Below are 24,159 nucleotides of genomic sequence, written 5' to 3'. Positions count from 1 at the left end.
CTCTGTGAAAGGACGCGTGTGGTTTCACATGGGTTCACAAGTCTGAAGCAGGAACCCACCCCGCACACTCAGGCTACAGTGGGCGCAACCACGACTTCATGGTGCAGGGAGCTGCCACCCTCACCTGCCCAACCAGGTACAGGACCCTGCGGGACGAGGCATCGGTTGCCAGGGCGGAGACGCCAACTGTGGTCCAGGGGACATATGGACGAGGTGGCCCAGAACAGGCAACCCCTGTGTGGCTGGGAGGCAGGGGCGAGACGATCTCCGAACAGTCGGCTCTCGGGCCGGAAAGCCTGGGGCCTCCCCTCCCTGGGGTTTGTACATCCCTGCTGCTGAGAAGAGCAGCCTCTGGTGACATCTTGAGCCAGGCCACCACCTCCCACCTGGACTCCTGGTCTCCCAGCAGCCCATCCTGAGCCAACCTGACGCCCCCTCGTCTGCCCTCTCATGACACCAGTACTCAGGAAGAAGCACGAGGTGTGGGCAGAGCCTGCAAGGTCAGTGCCACGCCAAACCACATCACAGGGCCCCACACTCTGCTCCCACCGCTCTGTGCCAGCTCCTGAGCTCCCTCTGCCTGGCCCAGGCCACCTGGCACGTGCCCATCACAGCACTGAGCACGCGAAGCTGGCATGTCCCCCACGAGGCCTGCAAGGACGCGGCTGTTCCTCACTGGTCACGCTCCATGCCTGGCAGAGACCTGCTGTGTCACGGACACTCACTAAATGCCTGCTACACACGTGCACCTGCTGCTCTGCTTGTTGGCACTTGGGTTTGTTGGCTAAAGGATAAAACGCCTTTCTGCTTAGCTCCGCTCTGGTCTCTGGAGATACCTGGAGTGCACGCTCCTTTCCCGGTACTCCTCCTGCTCTCACTGCACCCCTGGGGAGGCTGAGCCTCACGTGGAAGGTTGGGCTGCTCACGGGGTAGCCGAGGGCAGGACCCCCACTCTCCTGGGCATCTGGCAGCCCCCCAGGACTCAGTGAGTGCCCAGGACCCTGCTCCCCTGGGGTCTGGCTGCCCCCCCAGGACTCACCGGGCGTCCAGGATCGTGCGAGAGAAGTATCGGAGGTACTTGAATATAGACATCGAATCCTGCAATCTCAGGATCTCCTCTTCCTTGTACTTAAAAAGTGCCAGGGCAAAACGGAAAATGACCTGTGGAACGGACAGGGATCTGTAAGGAGGGAAGCACCAGGGGGTGGGCAGGCCTCCGGGGCCCTGGGGCCACGAGACCTGAGGCGCACTCCCACTGGCAAAAGCAAGGCCTTTTCTTGCAGAAAAGCGGACTCTGATGGTTTGCAGCAACGCTCCAGCCCAACCCAGAATGTCCCCACAGAGCAGAACGTCTGTGCAACCCTCCCACATTCAGCAAACACTTCTAGTCAAGAAGGTACCCAGAACTGGACATCATGTATAAATAAAGTGAAAACTAGGTCGATTCTAAACTCTTAGAAAGTTGCACCTCCAGATAGTTTTATCTGAACTAGTGACACCAGGGTCTGAGGCAATGGCTTTGGGACAGAGTGAGAGAAAACAAAGAATAATTCACTTCACTCTTTGTCTTTGGGGCCAGAGGGACTGGACGCCTGGAGGTCCCGCAAGTTCCACCAGCTCCAGAGTGAACTGCCCACGTCGCAGGCTGTGGCGGGCCTGCGCCGACCTGCACTTTCTCTGAGTGGAAAGCAGTGTTTCCAGCATTTAAATACGTCACCTTTCTCTTAACGTTCCCCCCTATGGCCTGGCAGGAGGCACTGTGTGGGCCCCGGAGGAGAATTCTCTCACTGACAGACTGGATTCAAGTCCCATGTTGGGCGGTGTGGGTGGTCTGTGGGGGGATGGCCCCCCGAGTGTGTCCCTGATCCCCTGCATGCTAATCTCTGGGCCCGTCCGGGCCTCGGCCTTCCCACCCACGCAGTGGGGACAGCACCACCACCATTAGGCTCCAGCTGGACACCATCAAAGCCCCGTGCCCGGCCCAGGACTTCTGCTCAGTGTTTTTGGTGAACGAGCACACGACGGCGTATCCTGTGGCCCCAGCGCCCCCACAGGGGCACAGCGTGCCGGACCATTCCGGTCCCGGGGGAGCCGGCCACCCGGCCACCACTGCCGCTGCCCACAGCACCCAGCGGGCACACCCACCTTGGGCCCCTCGTACAGGAAGGAGTCCCATATTTTGAAGAGGATGTCACTGACCACACTGTCCACAAACACCACCAGAAACCAGTTGAACGTGATGAGGGTGTAGTCCACGCTGTACTGCTCCAGATGCGCGTGCAGCCGCGGCAGCTTCTCACTCATGAGGTCTCGAAACACGCGTTGGTCCACCTGGGGGGAGCAGGCAGGTCAGGCCCACTGCGCACAGTAGGACAGGGCAGGTGCTCATCGAGTGCCCGAGGACGGTCACCCTTCCACAGGGCACAGGGAGGAGGCGTCTGTGGCCTGACCCCACTGCTGCACTCAACATGCCCAGTGACAGCAAAGGGCCAGCAGAACAGTCGGCCTTGCAGGCCACGTGCGAACACAGGAGCTCTGCTTCAAAGGGCCAGCCACCCGGCGTGGGCCAAAGAGGAAGTGACACATCACCATGTCCCTTCAATAAATATTACTGGGCTGTGTGTAGGGCTCCAAAGTCAGGCGGACGTGAGTTGGCATCTCAGCTCTTTCACTTACTAGCTGGTGGCCTTGGGCAAATCACATCCTGTTTGGCACTGGGCAGGGTCAGCACCACTGACTAGTGACAGCGCCTCTTTTCCATCCCTCAACATTCGAATGACAGCTATGTCTGCACACGCATCATGACCGGCGAGAGGGCCCAGGGGCTGCCGGCCTTTAAGGGACTGTAAACTGGCAAGGGAGAGGGACAGCTGACCACAGGGCCAAGTGACGGCTGCCTGCAGGGTCCGGGATGACGACGCCTGGGAGGGAGGGACCTGCAAGACGGCCTCAAAGGGGGCAAGGACCCAGGCACGCGTGTCCCCTCAGAGAGGTGCTCCCTCTCACCTGAGCAGCCGGTGCTTGGCAGGGCCCTGGCTGTGCACCCGCTGGCCAGGGAACGCTTCCCGGGCCTTGCTCTGCGCCTGGGGGCCGTGGAGCGACTGTGGCACCCCCACCCCGGGTCCTCCGAGCTGAGCGAGGCCCTGGTCTAGCATGAGCGCATGGAAGAGCTGCCGAGTGTCGGGACTGCACAGCGTGGCTGGGGGCTCGGCACCCACCCAGGCAGGGGTGGGTGGCGGATTTACACAGCAGGCGCTGGGCAGGCCCCATTTGAGAAGCGGCCTACTGCACCGCCCGTCACAGGACAGTGCTCAAGGGCCATGTATGCGCTCAGCCGGCGGAGCACCACAGCCACCAAACACGACAGTGGAAACGCACGGGCAGCGTGGGAACCGGCCGGCATACAGCACGCTCTCACTTTGGATGCCAAATGTAGCGGGGAAGAAAAGGAAACAGGAAATACATCAAATGCTAACTGTGGTTGTCTAGCTGGGAGGGTAACCGGTGACATTAAGTAATTTCTCTTTACTGATCTCCTATTGCTTTTATAGGCGGGGGAAGTCTCCTTAGCGTTTACCTTTGTGTTTATGTGACGACAGTGTGAGGCAGATTTTGTCTTAAACCCACATGCTTAAAATAGGCCTTCCCCTGCTGCCTGTAACTGTTAATAATTTTATGGAATTCTGACAATGTTCTCAGCATTACATAAACTCTTTTAACATATCATCTGAATTCAACCTCAAGCACTCTTATGAGGAGTGTATGACGTGCATCTAACAGATAGGGAAACTGAGGCACAGAGATGGTAAGGGAGGTGCCCAAGCTCCACGCTTGCAGGAGGGAGGGCCTGGCTTCCGGCCGACCGTGTGAGCCTCAGCCCAGGTCCTCACCAATGGCAGATGTGAACAGAAAGTAAAACTCAGAGGCCACTAGATATTTACAAGAGGGACTTTACCCAGGGAGGGTCACCCTGGTGACAACAGCCAAGAAGGGGAGGCAGCAGAGAGGCAAGGGCGGGAAGCCACCCGCAGGCTGGAGCAGGGAGGTCCCCGCTGGCACGGGGGACCCACCGGACAGGAGCTGGCACCGTGGCGGAGACGCAGCCACTGACAGGCAGTGCCCAGGAGGGACAGAGGGGAGAAATGCCTGCCCTCTTCGTCTCCCACCAGGGCTTCCCTGGTCGGCTCAGGCACTGGGGGGCAAGGCGGGGCTGTGAGCAGACCAGACAGGGCGCAAGCTTGGGGAGGGGACACACGGCGGGCGGACACAGGCGCAGCTGCGGTCAACACAGACAGGCTCCCAGGAGGGACGTGACCTAAGGCTGCCAGCCAGGAAGCGGGGATGGGCCCGTACGGTGCCAGCAGGCTGTGCCCAGGGAGGGTGCTGAGCCATGAGCACGGGCAGCGGCTGCAGGGTGCTCTACTTCTCACGGAGCTCTAACGGCCAGTCGGCCAGACCAAGCGCTGCGTGCACCGGTCACACCACGTGCTCATGGACACACGCCTCCGAGGCCGCCAGGGCTGAAACCACGCCCAGGAAGCCGAGGCGAAGCTCAATCCAGGGCATGTTTCAGCTCTAACTGTACGGTGGTGACGGAAGCACAATGTTTTCAGAAGTACCTGGGATCCTAAAAGAGTCTTTGTGTAATAGTCTCGAGGCATGAAGACTTCCACGATGGTGACTAGACACCAGAAGGCGTCTTCTTGTTCCAGGTACAGGAGAGCCACCGCCACCAACCTACACCGAACAGAGAAGAAGGTGAGCTGTCTTCACAACGCGGCGCCTGCCGCCTGCAGCTTTCTCTCAGGGCCACGGCTCTGTCTAGTTCGTGTGTGTTCCTAAACTTTGAGAAGCAAAGCTACATCTCCGCCCCCACTCCTTCTATTTGGTTTTCATTTAAAGATGATGAAATTGTTTCCCAATGATCAACCGGCCTCATTAAAAAAATGTTTTCATCGTGAGATTTTTGCTAATGCAGCTAACCCTTTGAGTTCATTGTTCAAGAAGTTCCAACCAATCCTTCTATGAACAAAAACATCCAGGGGTGATGCAAGAGACAAAACAACTTTCCTGAGGCCATTGTTTGAAACAGGGCTGCAGGCCAACGGACCCTCTGCCTGTTACGTACTCACGGGGAAACCTGGGTGTGGCCATTGCACTGTCACTAGTCAGGAGGCTCCTCCTCCAGTCATCCCTGGTGTGGCTCCGAGCGAGAAAGCACTCAGGGCAGGAGGAAGGGAAGAAAGAGGTAGAAGAAAGCGCCCTCTCCACTTCTGAAATCCAGAACCTCTGACCAGAAGCTTCTGTGTATCACTCACGGGAAAGCCCCCGAAGCCACCTCTCAGAAGCTTTTTTTCCCTTCCTTAGATAAAATGATAATGAGCTTATCTAAAATTAAAAGGTTAGGGGGAAAAAAAAGACCTGGGGTAAGTGGGATGAAGTTGTGAGTGAGACAGAGAGCAGAAAGGTGACGACGGGAGGAGATGGACGAGGAGAGAAAAACAGGACACACAGGCCCAGAAGCCAAAGCCACAGCCCGGGGACACCTCGAAAGGGATGAGGTCCAAAGTCAGCAGAGCCTTTGGGGACGGATGGTCAAGGTGACAGGCATGAGTCACTACAAAAGGCTCACGTTCTCCCACGAAAGTGTGGGTTCTCAGAGGCGTGTACAAAATACGTCAAAGGAAAAAACTCCAGTGAAAGAGTTACAACTTAGAGGCCCTCATGGTGACGGGTGGCGGAGCAGAGACAGCGCCGGGCAGGAGGCCGTTACTGTGCCCCAAACAGGCAGGCTCCTGCCCTCGCCGATCCCTGGGTGCCAGGGCTGTCCAGCTTCCAGGAGCTTTCAGACTGAATGCACGACGTGAACAAAACAAACAGGGCTGCTTCTGCCGGCAGTGTTCTATTACAGGCTTTTCCTTTACTGGGGACCACAAGGAGCAGCCCGAGTCCCTTCTCCGTTCAGGGCACAGAATGCCACCCTGTCCTCCCCACCATAGAGGCGAGGACTTCTTGGGAAGCGTCTGCTGTCAGGTCTAACCCTGCTCCCAGCAACACTCGTCGCAGCTGCAAAAAGCCAGCCGTCGTGTGGAGAGCAGTGTGGGCTCGGGTGAGGGTTAAAAGGCCCGTGAGCAGCCACACACACGTCAGCGCCCGAAACGCAGCTGTGCAGGGGAATTCCCGAGAACACCCCCAGAGCTGCCACAGTCTTCCTGGAGCCACACTTCTCACAAACTGGGCCACCTACTGTCATGGCTCAGAGGGATATAAATGGACATCTGCGATGACAGCAGTGACAGGAATAGACAAGGGACAGACACAGGGCACACAGCGCCACAGCAGTCAGTGTCCAGGGTGGGGACAGCCGCCAGGGCCGCAGGACCGGCTTGGTCAGGGCGCCTACGTGGGGCAGGAGAGGCCGGAGGCTTTCAGTGTCCAGGGTCCAGTGTGCAGGCCGGCAGGAAGACTCTGCTCCAGCGGAAAACAAGTGTGGGCCTCCAGGGCTAACGCTAACCTGCTGAAGAGCTGCTCGGGCAGCTTCTTCCCACACAAAGACGCTGCGTACACGGGGGGCTCAGTCCTCAGCTCACGCACTGGAAACTAAGGACGCCGAACTGTGACAAAAACCCAGAAGTGGTAAGAACCACGAGGAAACCTGAGACAGCTAGACGTCCAGATGAGTATGACCTTGTTGTTACCAGCTGAAGGCTGCTTGCTGCTCTCAACCACTCTGGAGTTGGGGGCACTGCGAGTAAAACCAGCCGCACCCACCCACTTCCCCTAGCACGTTGGCTTTTCTTGGCTAAGCAGGAGGGGAGGCAGCTGTCAGGCAGCGCCTGGTGCCCACAAACTACCTGAGCAGCACAGGGGAGCGCCCGCGGGCCCAGCACCCACCTGTTGAGACCCTGGCAGTAGCCGATGTCTGGATTCCGCCAGGAGAAGGCGAGCAGGACGTTGCGTAACTTCTGGATGCCCTCGGAGGTGGGGCAGGAGTAATGCTTGTTGTTGGGCAGCGTCCGCAGCAGGTCCAGCTCGATCTGCTTCGAGGCCGGGTTCTGCTTCTCCAGTGCCTTCTGGAGCAAGGTCTGGAAATAGCCTGGCTCGGTGCCGTCCCTGAACTTCCTGGTGTGAAGGTCCACGCACCACTTCCACACCTTGGAGCGGTGCTCGTGCGGAATGCCAGCCCGGATCAAGTTCTTCAGCTCCGGGGAGCACATCATCTCACGGTTCATCGTGCTCGCAAAGTAGTTTTCCCACTTGACCCCGGTGGAGACCTCCTGGTTCTCCGTGAGGTAGAGGGTCTTCAGGTCCAACGCCCGGACCTTGGCCACCAACCTCTCTTCCTCGTCATCCTCTGGGACAGTCCTGAACCCGTAAATGTCATACTCACTGTGGAGAGAAACAAAGCCGAACACTGAATGACAGGGTCTCGGAAAAAGACCGAGAAAACAGAAAAGAGGTCCTGGAAATGACCCCATGTGCAGGCGGTGCTTTGACACACAAGCAGGCACTTCGGTGGGGAAACACACTTCTCCTCCAGCAGGGAGAGGACAGAGGGCTATGTGCACAGAACAACAAGAACGTGAGGCCTCTTCTTGCTGCTATCCAGGAAAAATAATCTAGATGGTTGAAAGCCCTAAAAGTGAAAAGCGCAGAAGAAAACACAGGCAGCAGCGGCACAACAGGCTGACCTATGCGGCCACGTTAACACGTGTCTGTGTGGTTACATATCACACACATATGTGCATAACTTTTGTGCTTGAAGAATACCACTTTAAAGGTGAGAAGACAAGGGGAAATATCTGAAAGATATTACTGATGGAGAGCAATTAAGCAGTGGTTGGCAGAATCGTGCCCTGCAGGGATGTCCGTGCCCTCATCCCTGGGACCTGTGGACATGTGACCTTACGTGGCAAAAGAAACGCTGCAGACGGAATAACGGTTACAGAACCTAAAGCACAGAGATTATCCCGGGCTGTCTGGTAGGCCCAAGGTCATGACAGGAGCCCTCCAAAGTGGAAGGGGAAGGCAGAAGAGCCATCCAGAGAAATGCGACGATGGGAGATGAGGCAGGAGAGGTGTGAAGCCAGGACTGGCTGACGGTTGCTGGCTTTGAAGACAGAAGAAGGGGCCATGAGCCAAGAATGCAGAGGGTACTGGGAGCTGGCAGTGGCCACAGCTGACAGTCAGTCAGCAAGGAAATGGAGACCTGGGACCACGAGCCCAAGGAACTGCCAACCTGGATGACCAAAGACACAAACTGTCCCCCAACACCTTGATTTTTATTCCGCGAGACTGCTGACCTTCAGAAATGGAAGGTGACAAACGTGTTGTTTTAAGCCACTGAGTGTGTGATAGATAATTTGTCCCGGCAGCCACAGAAAACCAGTAGGGAGGGCTTTCGCACACTGCGTGCGAGCACACTCTGGAAATCGGGTCTAGTAGAGCCATGCATTCCCCAGAGGTCAGGGAGTCCGTTGTCGTCAGCAGCTCAGCCCTGAAACACACCCTCACGTGGGCACGGACACGCAGGCCACGAGGTTCGCTGCACCACACTCTGCAGCAAGGAAAATGGACGGAGCCTATATGTCCACCATGAGGGAGACGGTCACACGTGTGGTGTGCTCAGTGAAGGCCTGTGAGCAGGTTAGGACAAGCAGGAGATACATGCGTCACCTGGGCTATCGCAGAAAAGAATGGAAGAAAAGCAGCAAAAAGATAAGAATATGGTGAGATCATTGCACTCAAAAGTGCCATCAATTAGAAATACATATTGAGGGTTAAAAGGAGAAATGAGATATCGAGCATTTCCTTGAAAATATTCCAGGGAAAAAAAATGTGGGCGGGGAAGATAAGATGAAACAGGATTGGCAAACAACAACGGCTAATGCTGAGTAACAGCTGCACATGGGGTCGTTGCACGATTCTGTCCACTACTTGGTATGTTTGAAATTTCCCATATTAAAAAGTTAAACAATCAACGTGCAGAGTCATTGTTCTACTTCCACATGAAGTTTGGAAACATAAACATTAAGACCCCAAAACACACGTGGGAAGAAGCCACAGTGCCCTCAGAGCGGCTGGCTGGGACGCCCTCGCGGGGGTCACGTCATCACTGCAAACAGCAGGAGTGAGAAGTGCACAGTGTGGGGACGGCTGCCGAGGGTGGGGTCCCATCCTTGCCACTTAGGGGCTGTGTGACCCTGGGGAAGTTATGTCACCTCCCCAACCTCAACTTCCTCATTTGCAAACTGAGGACAAAAACCTCACTGAACATTAAATACAAGGCCCGTATGAAGGCCCCTTGCACAGCTGCTGGTACACAGACTCCAGTGAGAGTTGGAACAATGGTGTCTGCCACATTAGGATGGCATATTTTTAAGTGTCATCTGAGTGGCCCAGGCAATGCAGGCCGTGCTGTAAGAAGAGAGAAGAGAAAGCCTGTGTCACTCTGAAGCAAGGCCTTGCCTGGGGCCGGGATGCGACAGGAGAAATGGGGCAACTGCAGCAGGCAGCGCCCTGCACGGCGCAGGGTCAGCCCCTGAACGGCAAGGGGTCAGAAATGGAGGAGGAGTTGGACCGAGTGAATCCACAGATTTCTCCTCGCTCCAATTATTCATGAATCTCATTTTTCAGAAACTCAGAAATGCAGGTTCTTAACGCAAGATCCATCATCATAAGCTTAGAGACTGCGATTCTTTGGAAAATGTATGTAATATTGCATGTGTGTGTCCCAGTGCACCGGGGGGCAGGTGAGTTCACGGCTGATAGGCGACCCTCGGTGAGCTCAAGCGCTGAGTCAGGTGACCCAGGTGTTTTGGTCCCCATCCATGCCCCCTGGGGTGTGGCTATGTCTCAGGAGAGGGTCCTTGCCTGGAAGACTGGCCCCTCTCGCAGAGGCTGGACCAGAACCAAGGCCGCCATCCTCGGCATGGACACAGGAGAAAGGTCTCGGCACGAAAAGGCCCAGTGGAGCCACACCCCACCCCTTGGTGTTATGGCAGGAATGATGACGTCACCCATGCAGATGACGGGACAGCGTGAGCCGGGAGCATTAGGCGAGGTACAGAGTTATGCAGGGCTCTGTGAACAGCTGCTGCTGCTGGAAAAGGGGTCCCCCCACCTGCGGTAGCCGGTGCCTTTACCTGACAAGGTGAGGTTTCACGAAGGCCTGCTCCGGCTGCTCCGAGCCCTCCACCTGCAGCGCGTCCTCCAGCAGCTGGGCTATGACATCACGGGCAGGCCCCTGCTCTTCTGAGCACACGGGGCTCTTCATTTCTTGCAGCAAGATCAAGTATTTACTTTCTATCTGGCAGAGCTTGGCTTCCAGGCTGGAATACTGCAGAGAAAGGGGCGGTTACCTACATCCAGCAGGAAAAGACGCAGGAAATGCCAGCCTCAGGTACCACAGGCGGGCAAGCAACAAACGATAAGCACAAAAGGCCCTGAGCCAGAGGCAAGAGATTAATTTCTGCCACGGGCCACCTGTCTGTCACGTTTCTGATAGCCGGCCGCGGCCCCCCTTCCTTCTAGGGGGTCTGGCACAGAAGAGGTGTTGGTAATAGGACGTCTAGATGCCAGCACATGCACCAGTCCTGGACCGGGGCGAGGTGAGCAGCAGAAACCAGGCCACAGGCCAATCACCGCGGTCAAGCTGAGCACCCCTTGGCACTTGGGCATGAGCAGCCAGCCCATGTGACATCAACACCTTCTTAGGACAGTGACCCGGGACTAGCGGCCATCTGCCACCTTATCAAACAAACCGAACACAGCCCCGGGAAACACGTAGGAACGAGGTGTGGGAAGATGCTTTGGGGACTGTTCAAAAGGTAGCGAAGGCCCAGCACAGCGGCTGACACGGTGTCAGAGAGCCCGCCGGGGGACAACTGCAGCGCTCGCGACGTCTGTTCATTTTGCAAGGCCCTCTGCAGCCACAGTCACGTCTGACCATCACACCAACCCTGCAGGGCTCAGGGGGGAGCCATTATCCTCACCCCCTCATTTATACCTAAGAAATGGACTCACACAGCCCAACGGCATAAATCAAAATCCAAATAAGCTTAATTTGGGGACTCAGAACTGTGTTTATTTTTCCCTACAAACCCCACTGCACGTGCGAAGGGAAGCCATGTCACAAGCTGAGCAGAACGCGCTGCCATTGTAATTGTTCTAAGTGGTGGCAGCGACCACGTCCTTCCCAGCACGGGTGGTGAACTGGTTTGCAAGCACGGTCATTTTTTCATGTATGTACGTATATATGTACGTATTTTTATTGACAATCTTCCCTGTGCTGTACTTACATCCCCGTGACTGTTTTGCGACTACTAGTTTGTGCTTCTTCACCCCTTCCCCTTTCTCACCCAGCTCTCCGACCCCTCTCCCCTCTGGCAGCCATCAGTCTGTTCTCTATGAGTCTGTTTCTGTTCGTTTATTTTGTTCTTTAGATTCCACACATAAGTGAGATCATACGGTATTTGTCTTTGACTTATTTCACCCAGCGTAACATCCTCTAGGTGCATCCAAGTTGTCGCAAACAGCAACATTTCACACTTTCTATGGCAGCGTAATACTCCGCTGCATGTATGTACCACCGTTTCTTTATCCAACCGTCTATTGGACACTTGGGTTGCTGCCATAGCTTGGCTATTGTAAATAGCGTTGCAGTGAACACGGGGGTACAGACAGCTTTTCAAATTAAATGCTTTTGGGTCGTGCTTCCCACCAAACAACAGAACACGTCCGTCCCGACCCACCTTGGCCATCAGATCCCTCTCTCTCCTTTCTGCATTTCTCCGCAGAGCTGACAGTTCCAAAATTTCCTTATTTAGAAATTTATTCTGGGTTTTGTACCCCTGTAGATTGTCCTGTTAAGAAAAAAAAAATTCACCAATTCACATTGGGTGAATGTTGACTAATTATTTGACATAATTAAGATTTTGCTACCTCATCAAACAGCCCTGCTCAGTTAGAGCGAGTTCTGAGGAACCGAAAGCTGAGTATCAGGCACTTTCTGATCAATCTTGGGGGCCACGCGTGGCAGTACAGGCAGGCAGGGACTACTGTGTGACAAAGGCGATGGGAAAATGAATTTGTTTAACGGTGGTGGTTTTCCTCAACTGAGCCCTGAGGGGCAAGGCACAGGCTCCGGAGGTTACGTGGAACAGTGACCTCTCAGGGTGTATAAAGACAGAGACGTCCCGGCAGCCCGGAAGCGAGGCGGGAGCGAGCTGAAGCTGTTGGGCCGATGGCAGCACGCTCACCACCTCCCACTGTCCGAGGACGCTCTTAGCAGAGCACACGGCCTGTCAGGCACAGCTGCTCCGCTGTCACGCCATGAGCTCACTGAGGCCAGCAGCCCTAGAGTGATACCAATGGACAGGACTGTTCAGGGGTCTGGGACTTCGTCCCAGTCATCAGAGCCCACGGCCTGCTCTTACCTTCAGCCTGTCCAGCTCCAGCTGGTCCCTGGTGGCGGGCGCAGGCGCGGCCACGGGAGAGCCAGGCACCCAGGTGGGGGAGGACACGCTGTCCTCACACTGGCTGAGCTGCCGGGACAGCTTTATGATGACCTCGTCCTTGGCCTGGATCGTCTCCATCAGCATCCCCAGCTGCTCGTTGAGCTCGCCCACTTTGCTCTTCAGGGTCCTCACTTCCTGCTGCAGGCTCTCCTTCTCCAGGCTGAACCTCTCCAGGTGGCCGGCGAGGCCCAGGATCTGGTCATCCTTCTGATGGAGGAGCTCAAGCGTGTCCTCTGGGATCCCCTCGCAGAGCCGGCTGCTCGTGAAATACTTGTCATACTGCGACGACCGCACCGTCTGCTGCAGCAGCCGCACGAGCTCCTGGATCAAGGGTGGGGGACAAAGGGGGAAGCAGAAGGTGACAACTTGGCCAGGAGCACCCACGGGAACCTGAGCAGATGCAGACTTCACTGGAAACATTTTAATAGCAAGTTTCCTCTTGAAGAATCTCAGAAATAAAGAGGAAAAACAACGTACTCCATACAGACGGCCTGTAGAGAACAATCGTAGGAAACAGGAAATCATGAGCACGCACACTGCAGTTTGCAATATTTCCTGGTAAACACTCATCCGTATTCAAAACCCTGGGCTCTAAAAGTCACTGGCCTGCAGAGCAGTTAAGAGTAGTTGGGTCTGATCAGCTCCGGAGGAAATGCTGTTTAACAGGATCTGGAAAGTCTTTTAACAACTGTTGTTCCTGGACACTGGGCTGAAGCTCAGAGACATCCAGTGTCAGTGGGATTGTGTGGTGCAGACAACACACTCCTCTGGCCCCCTGAGGGGTCTGCACCCTCCTGGGAAATTCCAAAGTCTCTCAACAAATGACCCAGCAGAGTGGCAGTGCCTAGGACAGTGTCCATGGCAACATGGCACTTTAAGGGGAAAGCACCTTCTGGGAAAGAAAAGATTCAGAGAAACCTGAAAGCCAGGCTTGACCCCGGACCCCCGCCCTGCTGGTGGGATGAGAGAGAAACCGATAGAGAAGTTACCTTCTGACTGCACAGGTCTTTCTTTAACTGCTCCAGCTCTTCCTGCTGACTCTGGACCTGTGGCTGCATTTCAGAGGCCACCTTGCTGGCGCTGCCAGTGCCCCATGTCCCCTCGGTTGAAGGGTCACCACTACTGTGACGATTTTTGTACGATCCAATCATGTCTTTCAAAGGGCGCTTCCCTTTATAAGGAACACGTCCAAAATCAAAGAGAAATCCTGAGCCAGTTACTCCTATGTAAAAACAAAACTTGTTTTTTAAGTGTAGACAAAATCCCCGTTTTGGAAACTCCAATAAAACACATCAGCCTCTCACCTGTCACTCTGCAAGCAGCCTGCATTCACCCCCTCCGCCACATTCTTGATTAACCAAGCCCGAATCAGACCTGGTCCCCACTGGATCCTTCCTTACAAGACTCACCACACAACCACTTCAAAAGAACACCCTCTCATCTGATTGCTCAATCTCTGCCTTAAGACAGACGGAAAAAAGGCAGGCTGCCCACTGGCAACTAATGAGGAACTAATGACAAAATTGCACTATTGCTTTCCTGAGGTTCTCTGGCAATGCTAAGTTTATTTGCCAACCTCTATTTTCCGAAGCTAAGTGCTAAGTGCCTATGCTCACATCACCATTTTCACATTTCAGGTACTTTCAGGAACAGAGAGAACAGAGACATAAGCCTGGGAAGGATGTGGCTGCTTCAGCGCCCACGGCATCCTGGGAACACCCTGCAAGGACGAGCCCCTCTATGAAGTTGGAGGGCAGGTTCCCAGGGCAAGACCCAGGGCAAGACCATTACAGGCAAGACCTGCTGGGATGCTTGGCCTCTTATCTTTGCTAATTTGTCTTTAGTCAAAAACACAAACAACCCCCCCAATATATGTTTTAAACATCATAAATACACATTTAAAGCACGACAGAGCCAGTGGGGCGCCGGATATTTAAGAATATTGAGGGATCTAAATACAATTTAGTGTGGATGGATTCACATCTACATACTCAAAATATGAAGGGGAGAGACTAAAGAGTACACACCATACAGATTCCGTTTCCATAAAGTTAGAAAACAGGAAAAAGAATCTATGCTTTGAGGAGTGGTGACAGCGGTTACTCCTGGGGGTGGTGACTGGGAGGGCTGGGGGCGGGGCTGGCTCCGGGGGGCGGGGCTGGCTCCGGGGGGCGGGGCTGGCTGGGGGGGCGCACTAGAGGACTGGGAAGAGGTCCCGTTTCTAACCTGAGTGCGGACTACATGGGCCTTGTCTGCTGAGGCTGCTGGGCTGGTTCTTGGAGGCATTACAGGAAACACCCACGAATGCAGCAGGCCCAAAGCCCAGAGACACCTGTGTCCCTGTGTGTCTCCGTGCAGGCTCCCTCTCTGAGGGGCGGGGCAGGCAGGCTGCTCCCAGTCAAGCAGCTGTTCCAGGGCAGCCGGAGGCCCTCGTCCCTCCCTCCCACATCACTGAGTCCTCTGGGCGCCCCTTCCTGGCCCTGCTGACTCTCATCCCTTCCCATCTCATTCCCAAAGTCTCTCCGGGGACTCGGAGCCCACACTGCTCTCCACTGAGCCCAATCCGCTTCCTCCAGGAAGCACTCCTGGGCGCCCCCCAGCTCTGCCACACAGCAGGTAGCCAAGCACACTCATGGAAGATCTCGTCACCCTGCACCAGTGGGGACACTGCACGATCCCGTGGGACACAGACCAGCTCCCCCTCAAAGCCAGTCCTGGTGGTCCTTTCCCAGGGCACAGAGAATGTCTCTCCTTGGTAACCCTCACTGGGACTCAGGCTTCCAGAGACATCTGCTCCTGAAGCGTCCCCGAGCTCCAGACGGCAGTGGAGAGAATGACAGACAGCAGGAGCCTCGGGCATACCTCTGCTTCCTTCGGGGGCCTGCCTCTTCCTCTCCTCGTGTACCATGGACTCTTCCAGGTCTTTGGGGCTCGGGTCCAGAAGCTCCCACTCCTCACTGGTATAAAACACACTCTTCCGACTGTCATGCCCTCTCCCAGGACGCAGAGAAGACATTGAATTTCTATTGGGAAAAATAAGATGTGTTATTTTTTAAAATTTGTAAAACAAAATGGAATCTCACATCTGTAGGGATGGCAAAAATGAAAAGATCGGACAGTATCCGACGTTGGTGAGGGGGTGGAGAGACGGGAGCTCACAGCGCGCCATGGGGTCTAACCTGGTGCTGTGACCACGGAGAAGAATTCAGCAATGAAGGCAGGTGAAGAGCGCCGGCCCTAAGACCCAGCATTTCCTGAACTGAGTCCTGCACACGCGCACAGGAGACAGAGACAGGAACGTCCACAGTCGCCAAAAAAGCACAACTCAAACATGCACCAGCAGGAAAACATACACTGAAGCACATCCATACCATCAAATATCATCCATCACTTAAAATGAATGAATTCACTCGACAGATATTTACCGCGCACCTACTATGTGGTAGGCTCTACTCTAGGTGTTTGGGATAAGCCAGGGAACAAAACAAAGACCTTTGTCTTCGTGGAATATACTGTCTCGCTAAAGCTACACTATCATGGATACATATTCGTGGATACATATTTTTTAAATGTTGAATGAAATAGGAAAGAAAATTGAAGAATGACACGTACAACAGGATCCCCTTTTAAATGCGCAAAATAATACTATTAGTAGGTATTTATAGACAGACACAGATTCTGGTTACCTCTGTGAAGAGCAAGACAGGAACGGGATCACGGAGGAGAGGATCTGAACTGTGTCTATAAAGTCTCAATTTGTTTTTTTTTAAAAAAGGACAAAGTTATACAGCTGGGTACTGGCTACCTACGTAATCAACCTACTACTCTCCATAGTTGCCCATGTGCTAAAACTATTTCAATAAAACTTAGAAACTAGGCTGGGATTTCTGCTTCCAGTGAAGACGGAATAACAGGGACTGAACTTACAGTCCCCAGAAACAACCAAAAAACTGAACAAAATAAGGTGAAACGACTATCAGATATCGGGCCTCAGGCAGCACCCGACGTGATCCTGAGAGAGTGAAACGAATGAGGGGCGCCCACCTCTGCTCAGCTTACAGCTGGTGCAGGAAGGGGAGCCCGGGTGGAGTTCATCAGACACAGAGCTGGAGAAGAGCTGTACAGACAGACAGCAGAGATCTCAGAGGGCTGTCAAGACCCCAGAGAAGGACATCAGGCTGTGTGTAAGAAAGCTATCCGAGGACTGGGAGAGAACCGCCTGAGAAGAGGGGACAGTCTCTGAGGGGACACAGGGCGAGGACAGTGTGATGCCCCAGCAGCCAGAGTGGGAAGCCTCCGACGTCACAGGGCCTCAGACGTACTCAGACAAACGTAGCTAACATTGTCCCCAAAGGCTGCTCTCATCCCACCTACCAATGCTGCAAAGGGAACTTGAAGAGTATCAAACTGTTTCTGAGTAATTAAACTATATTCTGGAACCAGGTTCAAGAATACTTACAGGAATACCAAAAAAATCCTGCATCCAGAAAGGTAAAATGCACAATGTCAGGCATCCAACTAAAAATTACCAGGCAAAGAAGTAGGAAAATATGAGTCATTATAAGGAGAAAGATCAGTAAATAGAAACAGACCCAGAAATGTCAAAGAGTAAAATTAGTAGAAAAGGACTTTAAAAGTTATTCTAACGATTTCCCCACATCTGAGAAGCTAGAAGAAAACCACAATGTTTCTGTAAAAATTCACTGATGGGATTAGCATTAGGTTATAGACATTGTAGAAGGAAAGATTGGGGAGCTTGATGACGTTGCAATAGAAACTACCTGTGTGCTATGATGCCATGTATATGAAACGTCCAGAATTAGCAAATCCATACAGACGGGAAGTAGCCTGGTGGGTGCGGGGGGCGGGGGGCAGGTTGGGGGCAATGGGAAGTGACCGCTAATGAGTACGGGGTTCCTTTAAACTGACTGTGGTGATGGGCATACAGCTCTGCGTATACACTGAAACCACTGAACTGCGCATTTTCAATGGGTGGATTGTATGGGACGTGAATTACACCTCAATAAAGTGTTCCTTACAAACAAACCGAGAACAAACCCACCTCTCCTCTATTGTAGGCTGAGCATGGAAACACAGAGCAGGGATCTGGGACAGCTTGGGGTCCTGGAAAGGCGGCTGGCCCCTAGGGACCAGAGGCCCGCTCTGCACCCTGGGAGCCTCGTGACCTTAGACAAGGGCCCTTCCTGGGCTAGTTTCTCTCCACAAAATGCCAACCACAGGACCAACCTGCTAGAGTCATGGCTAAATGAAACCACAAGTGTGCAAGTGTCAGCCAACGTCAGGCATGTAACAGGCACGCATACAAGCACCTTGTGGTGATGAAGACCATCCCTAATACAGGCAGTTTTATGATTTCATGTGCCAATGATAACGTCGTATCAGAAGCCCAATTTCCGGTGTCACATGTGGCTTTGCAAGGACTCACTTGAGCTCCGTGCCCCACTGCTTGAGAGAGAAATTGATGGAATTCGGGTGCCCTGGGGCCGGCTGACTTGCAGCTTGCTCTCCCACCAGCTCTCCGGGGGCCGTTTCCACAGCTAAGACATTTCTGGCTTTTTCTGCAGAAGCATTTGGGTTTGGGTAAATGAAATCTGCAAAGAGAGGCAGATGAAGGCAGTTAGTCAAAGCATCCCCCCAGAAGTTGGTATCCTCCACGAAACACAGTAACAAGATTCTCAGGTAGCAAACACAAGACTCTCTACTCCGGACAGCACGGCATGTTTTAATGTACACCACATACACACGTTCTCTGTGACGGCTTCAGCGCTCTGCAGCCACTCGGATCGAAAGTCCATCCATATTCCTCACAGGAAGCTTGAGCGATGCTTCCACCCACCACGTGCTAACGGCCTCGGCCCAGGGAGGGAGGAGGCTGGGTTCTCCTCTGCTGCGTGGAGCGGTAAGCCCGATACTGGCTGTGACCCACGCCCACTCGCCTCACTGGCAAGGAACCACTTCCACGATAAACTGTTAGGCACAGACAGCAAACTGCTCATCAGGTCATCATAGGACACACTCTTTTCTCCTAGAAAGTGGGGGGCTGCGAGTATGTACATATTAGCTAATATTTGCAAATAGTGACCCTGATGAAATAAGTCTGCAGTCGCCAGTCGCAGAAGTCCTTCAGTAAGTTCACGGGCAGACACGTTAGTGCTAAAGCATGATGACATTTCAGACTACAGCTCTCTAAAATGCAAGCTTCTGAAATAGTTAAGGTTGAAATGATATACTGCCCAAGATTTGTTTCAAAATATTTTGTTATTTAACAAATAAATCATAATATTTGCTTCAAAATAACAAAATTAAGTGGACAAGGGGATCAATGAAACAAGATGGACCATGAAATAATAGTTGAAACTACCCAATAAACATGAGGGTAATATTATGTTATTCTCTCTCTGCATGTCTTTAAAATTTCCCATAATAAAAACTTGCTTTTTAACAGTTTGGACAACAATGTATCCAAGTACAAATACTATGTATTCTTCCAAATGATCTGATCTCTGAGGACAGCCATGTTTGTAAGCAAAATGTAACATTGTTTCACAACAACAGATTGCTGTAGACTTCCCTCTAGTAAAGCATGTCTATGCTGGCAATTTCAACCATCACCCCTTCTGTGAAAACAGAATCAGAATGGAACGGCTGAACACTGATATCCAAGAAAAACATGACTCTCTAGTAGGTGACACAATCCGTGTCACTTAGGACAGGTGTCTGTGTGCAGAAAGCAGAACACAGGGAAGCCTGGGCTGCAGGGCCCCTGGAAATCGATGTCCCAAATGAGAACACCTTCTGATGGGCTCCCACTTTCCTGGCAGGTCCCTCACCTGACGATGGTCAGTGTGGCTGGGAAAGTGTCCTGGGTGTGGCCTGAAGAAGTGACTGCTGTGCTCCGGCCAGGAAAGCCGGCAGCGGCTGAGAGGGGTTCCCGCGAGAGGGTGTGTTGGGAGACAGGGCAACGGGCTGGGGACTGGAGGAGAAGCATAACGCAAGGCCAGAAGTTACAAGCACCAGAGGCCCAATTCTCGCTTCAAATGACTGTCGTGCAGTAAGCACTCGCTGGAGGGTACACAGTGAGAGCCGTGGCCCTAAGGAGGGCACATGTGAGAGACACAGCGTAATAAAATGTCAAGCTGAAACGCCCAGGACGCACCGACTCCCTGGCATCCAGACCCTTCCTCCGAGCCGCTGGGCCCCAGGCGAGGCCACGGGGACCGCTCCAGGGAGGGAGGAAGGCCAGCGCAGACCACAGAGGTTCCTCTTTCACTCTTTTATATATTGGAGTTCCCCATCAGATTTCATTTGGAAAAGGAGTTCCAATAAACAAACAAAAAACAAGTTCAAACACGGCTAAGAGGGGCCGTCTGCTGTACCTGCTTCACTTGTCAGGACACGAAAGCCCAGGGCTGGGCCTAGAAAGCTCACAGCAGGTACAGTGAGGGCGCCTACTAGAGGTGGGCGCCCGGGCCTGGTGCATGCGTGTGCCCGCCAATGGGCGGGGTGGGGGAAGTGAGGCTGGCACACGGGCTTCCTGAATGTTGGTCTCCCCAGACCCCTCACGGGCAAAGCATTACAATTCTAAGCCACGCCAGGAAATAAACCTAAGGAACTGTAACAGCCGAGTCCAGCCTCTTCTTCCTGTGAGGGCTGGCAGCAAGGTGAGGGCGGTCCCTTGCGGGGGCAGACTGTCAAATGCTCTGTGTGACACAGAAAACCCCAAGACCACCAAGAAAACCCAGTCCTTGCAACAACCCGCAGCCACACTGGAAATGCTTCCTGGGGAAGTCAAGGCCCTGGGGGTGGGTGGGGAAAGGGAACTGGAGGCCACGGAGGATGTTGACCAAAGAGACCAGTTGTTACTTATCTGATGTGAAAAGGAAGCTATTCTCCACTTTGGGCTACGATTGCTATTTTGGTCTGGTTTTCGGTTTTTCGAAGACCACATGCGATGTACTTAGTTAAAAGCGGAGCTGCTGGCTTCTCCTCAGTACTTGCCCGAACATTAGCATTCGGGGAACTGCCTCAGAGGGACTAAACTAGGACGCGGCAGAATTCCCCTGAAGCCTCTAAAAGGACGGACTGGATTCCCGAACATGTCGTTTATCTCCGCGCGGCGTTAGCGGTCAGCGGTCAGCGGGAGAGGAAGTCTGTGCCCGAAGGCTTTGCTGCTAGACCTTCCCTGTTCTTGTCCAACAGTTGCAAACACCTACATGACAAGCCTGAGCCAGCTCTGGGCGACAGCTTTTACATTTCTAGGTTGATTCCAGCACAACCTCTTCATTCCAGCAATGGCCAGGACAGTCTCGGCTTCCCAGATGTCCAAGAGCCGTTCCCCCAAGACGGCATACAACACAGGGGTCCACACGTGGGTCGTCCCCCTCTCCTGCTCCACGCCTGATGCCTCCATCAGGCCAGGCCCTGCACCAGCAACCCCTGCAGAGAGCAGAGCTGTGTGCTACAGGAGAATTCCCAGGACACAGAGCCCAGTGGTGCCCGAGAAAGGAGCAAAGAGCCCTGGGAGAGGCTGCTCCCACGTGTGTCACAGAACCCGCCACAGAGAGCCTGGAGGTCACCGCTGGGAGGGGGGACAGTGGGGTTGCCCTGAACACGCTTTCTGCTTTTATCCATGTGGCTTTGGTCTGGACTGTGAAGGAGCGGCCAGGAGCAGCAGATGTACGTTCCAAGTGAGGTCTCTGTGATCCGGGCACCAAAAGGAGAGGTGGCAAGTCACGGGTTCTGAGAGCCCCAGGAGGGCCAGTCCACCTGTCCAGTAGCTTACTTGTCCCCCACAACCCCCACCAAAGACGTAAGTCCTGTGAGAACTGGGCCCCCATCGGATTTGCTAGCAGCTGCGTAGCCAACACCAAGCAGAGAAGGACTTGGCAAACACGGGAAAAGGCTCAGTGAATAACCAGAAGACCCACGAACATGGCCCGGCAGACAGGGCCTTCTCCGGGCTCAGGAGGCGCTGTGGTCTCTAATGGGCACAGGCTCATCGTCCCTCTGAGAGACCCCCTGAACTAGGGTGGGGTGCACAGCTGGCTCCACGCTGCCCTCTCTCCCCTCTCACACCTCCGTCTGCCACCTGCACTGACCCCGCCCAGCTCGCCTCCCCCCCCCCCCGCCCCAAAGCCCCGCCCGTTGTGCAGGCTCCTTTCAGATCTCCTCCAGGAGGCTGGACCCGAGCCCCGCTGTCACAGAAGGGAGCTCAGAGAGCACCGTGCCCACACACGGGCAAGAGTGTGACCAGGGTCCCATACTTTCTCCACTGGGACAGGCTGCCTCTCAGACACTGCTGGTGGTTCCCGTGACTCTTGTATGTTACAACACCTGGCATCATGCAGAATCTTACGGGATCACAAAGAGGCCCAGCTTCTGTGATCGCTTTACGGAGTGACGTGAAACGATCACGTGGAAGTCCTGCGGCTTTGCCAGGGCCGGGCCTGCGTTCCGCACGGACAGCACCACACACTCGGGGCTGCAGCCATCTGCCACATCCCCTCCCGCCCTCCCACGCAAGCTGCTGGCGCACAGTGGCCACACTGTGCGATGTGGCCGCTTTGGGAGGAAACGTGTGGTCGTCCCCAACCGTCTTCATGACGCCATTTTCTGTGAGAAATACCCTCTGGACTCCAACAGGCCCTTTGGCACGCACGCCTCCTGGGGCCTGAGTGCTTCCGGCCCCCTGAACGCCCACGTCTTAAAAAACACCAAGTCTGGCTACCCCACGCTTGTGTGCTCATGAGTGTACGTGGGAAGTGAAGTACTCAGCTGTGCTAGACTCACATCCTGTCATGCGGCCACTAGCCATTTACAGGCGCCTCCCTTGGGTTTTGGCTACCTCACAGCCAGCGGCTGGGAAAGTCTGGGACCCTCGGCTTTATCTTCGCAAACTATTCCTTCGGACTGAAACTAGGTCTTTACCTATCCAGACACAGAAGACGTGCAGAGTGGTGCTGGCGGCGGGGCACTTTCACGGCCTGGCTGGGGAAAGGAAGACAGACAGAGCAGACAGCCAGATAAAAACGTCTCCCACGTTCTAATACCCGATTCAATACAAGGCCGAAATTCCAACCACACAGGTGGTAACAGACCCCTACTCTGACGACATGAGCTCTAGAAAACAAATTAACACAGGCATTCACGTATCAGTGTCCGCTGCCCGGCCAGCACTCATTCTAGCTGAGCCTCCCACAAGCCCTGGTTTTGATGGTGGCCCCGTGCTCAGCTACGACATTTGTCTCCCCAAACTCCCCTGCAGCCAAGGATCGCCATGGACCCCGTTCCAGCCAGTGGGGCACAGCAAGGGCTTCTGGGAAAGCTTTCTCCTTCTGGATACCGGTGCCACTCCCAGAGGCGGCTCCCATGAGGAGAGACGCTAATTCACACAGTGGTGGCCGCCGGGCACTGGTGAGCTGTGCTGCCTGTCAGGAGATACGTCCCTGTAAGTCCCTGTTTGTCAGGTTTCCTGTTAATGGCAGCTGAACACCAGCCTGATTTGAAATGGTAACATACACACAGGCACACACAAACGTACGTATCCTTACCCTGAACAGTGCAGTTTCCTGTGTGACATCACTACGCAGCAGTCGCTGTTACTGTCCCAGGGCCTTCTAACTGCCGGTGAAGGTATCCACTCTCGGCCATCCAGCCGGGTGACCTCGCACCCCTCGCTCACCAGGCCTCCGCCCGTCTCAGAAAGCCTCCCACGTCTCCCCGGACCAGCTGCCCAGCTTTCTCTTGGTCACTCCTGCCCGCCCACTCCCTTCCAGCCAGGTGCTTGGTCTCTAGGCCTCCAGGCCTTTCCTTCCTTGCTTCCCAGGGCGGCCTACTACACCTCAGGGGCTCAGTCTAGCTGTCTCCACGCCCAGGAAACACTGCAGAGCCCCAAGTGCAGGGGAGGCTCCTGCACTCACCTCTGCCCCGTGCTTACTTGACTGTGTCACTCAGACAAGACGCCAATGGAAGTGTGATGCTTTATTCCAACAAAAGTTCATTCCACAGGCCACAGCCTGTATTAGAGGAAACATGACTGACTCAGAGTCTGACAAACAGTAAATACACACCTGAGCCCGGCCCTCACGGCTCCTTCCCACACAGAGCTCTTCCAGGAGGCGATGGAAAACACGGGTTCCCTGTACCCTTCCGCACACCGGCTGCAGGTGCTAGGAGGGCACAGATGGTGCCGTCCACCACACAACTACTGAAAACGCTACCAAACTGGGTAACGAGGGCAGAACAGCAGGAAAGTTCTATTTTCTAGTGCAAAGCAGAGCTATTAAAATAGTCTTAAAAAAAAAACAAAACCAAAAACCATTTTTCTTTGATTCTAGCTGCAGTCAGCACGGTTAGGGCAAACTGCCAACATGGCTTCAGAAACATCACAGAGCACATTTTATCTTTTAACCAATTTTTATCTCTCTCTCTCTTTTTTTATTACTTTCAGGTGCACAAGACAAAGTAATACTTAGACGTTTATCATTTATATCCCTCACACTGTGTGAACCCTCCTCCCCCCCAATTTTTATCTCTGATGATAAAACAGAAGGGGCCCTTCTTCTGGACTTACTCCTTTAGACTTTTGGACTCCCTGAGTGATTACAGTCTCACAAATGAC

The 24,159-nt window shown here is 54.0% G+C and overlaps 1 protein-coding gene across 3 annotated transcripts in view; it reads right to left on the bottom strand.

The window, feature by feature from the left end:
- The window catches only part of TBC1D2B (TBC1 domain family member 2B), a 47,512-nt gene that overhangs the window by 5,273 nt on the left and 18,080 nt on the right, over window positions 1-24,159 (bottom strand). For 2 of the 3 annotated variants that reach the window (XM_033100010.1, XM_033100011.1), the window contains exons 3-12: window positions 17,965-18,130; window positions 15,381-15,541; window positions 13,508-13,740; window positions 12,438-12,839; window positions 11,754-11,864; window positions 10,146-10,339; window positions 6,895-7,389; window positions 4,620-4,737; window positions 2,146-2,331; window positions 1,040-1,161 (exon numbers count right to left, since the gene is read on the bottom strand). In XM_033100010.1, coding sequence (XP_032955901.1) covers window positions 1,040-1,161; window positions 2,146-2,331; window positions 4,620-4,737; window positions 6,895-7,389; window positions 10,146-10,339; window positions 11,754-11,864; window positions 12,438-12,839; window positions 13,508-13,740; window positions 15,381-15,541; window positions 17,965-18,130 — 2,188 coding nt within the window. Of the gene's footprint in view, window positions 1-1,039; window positions 1,162-2,145; window positions 2,332-4,619; window positions 4,738-6,894; window positions 7,390-10,145; window positions 10,340-11,753; window positions 11,865-12,437; window positions 12,840-13,507; window positions 13,741-15,380; window positions 15,542-17,964; window positions 18,131-18,279; window positions 18,421-24,159 lie in introns of those variants that run through there. The other variant, XM_033100012.1, reaches the window with a different exon arrangement.

Source organism: Rhinolophus ferrumequinum, chromosome 28 (genome assembly GCF_004115265.2).
Source record: "Rhinolophus ferrumequinum isolate MPI-CBG mRhiFer1 chromosome 28, mRhiFer1_v1.p, whole genome shotgun sequence".
In the NCBI taxonomy this organism is placed as follows: domain Eukaryota; kingdom Metazoa; phylum Chordata; class Mammalia; order Chiroptera; family Rhinolophidae; genus Rhinolophus; species Rhinolophus ferrumequinum.
The sequence above is the reverse complement of the archived record's forward strand: the minus strand, read 5'-3'. Positions and strand labels throughout refer to the sequence as shown.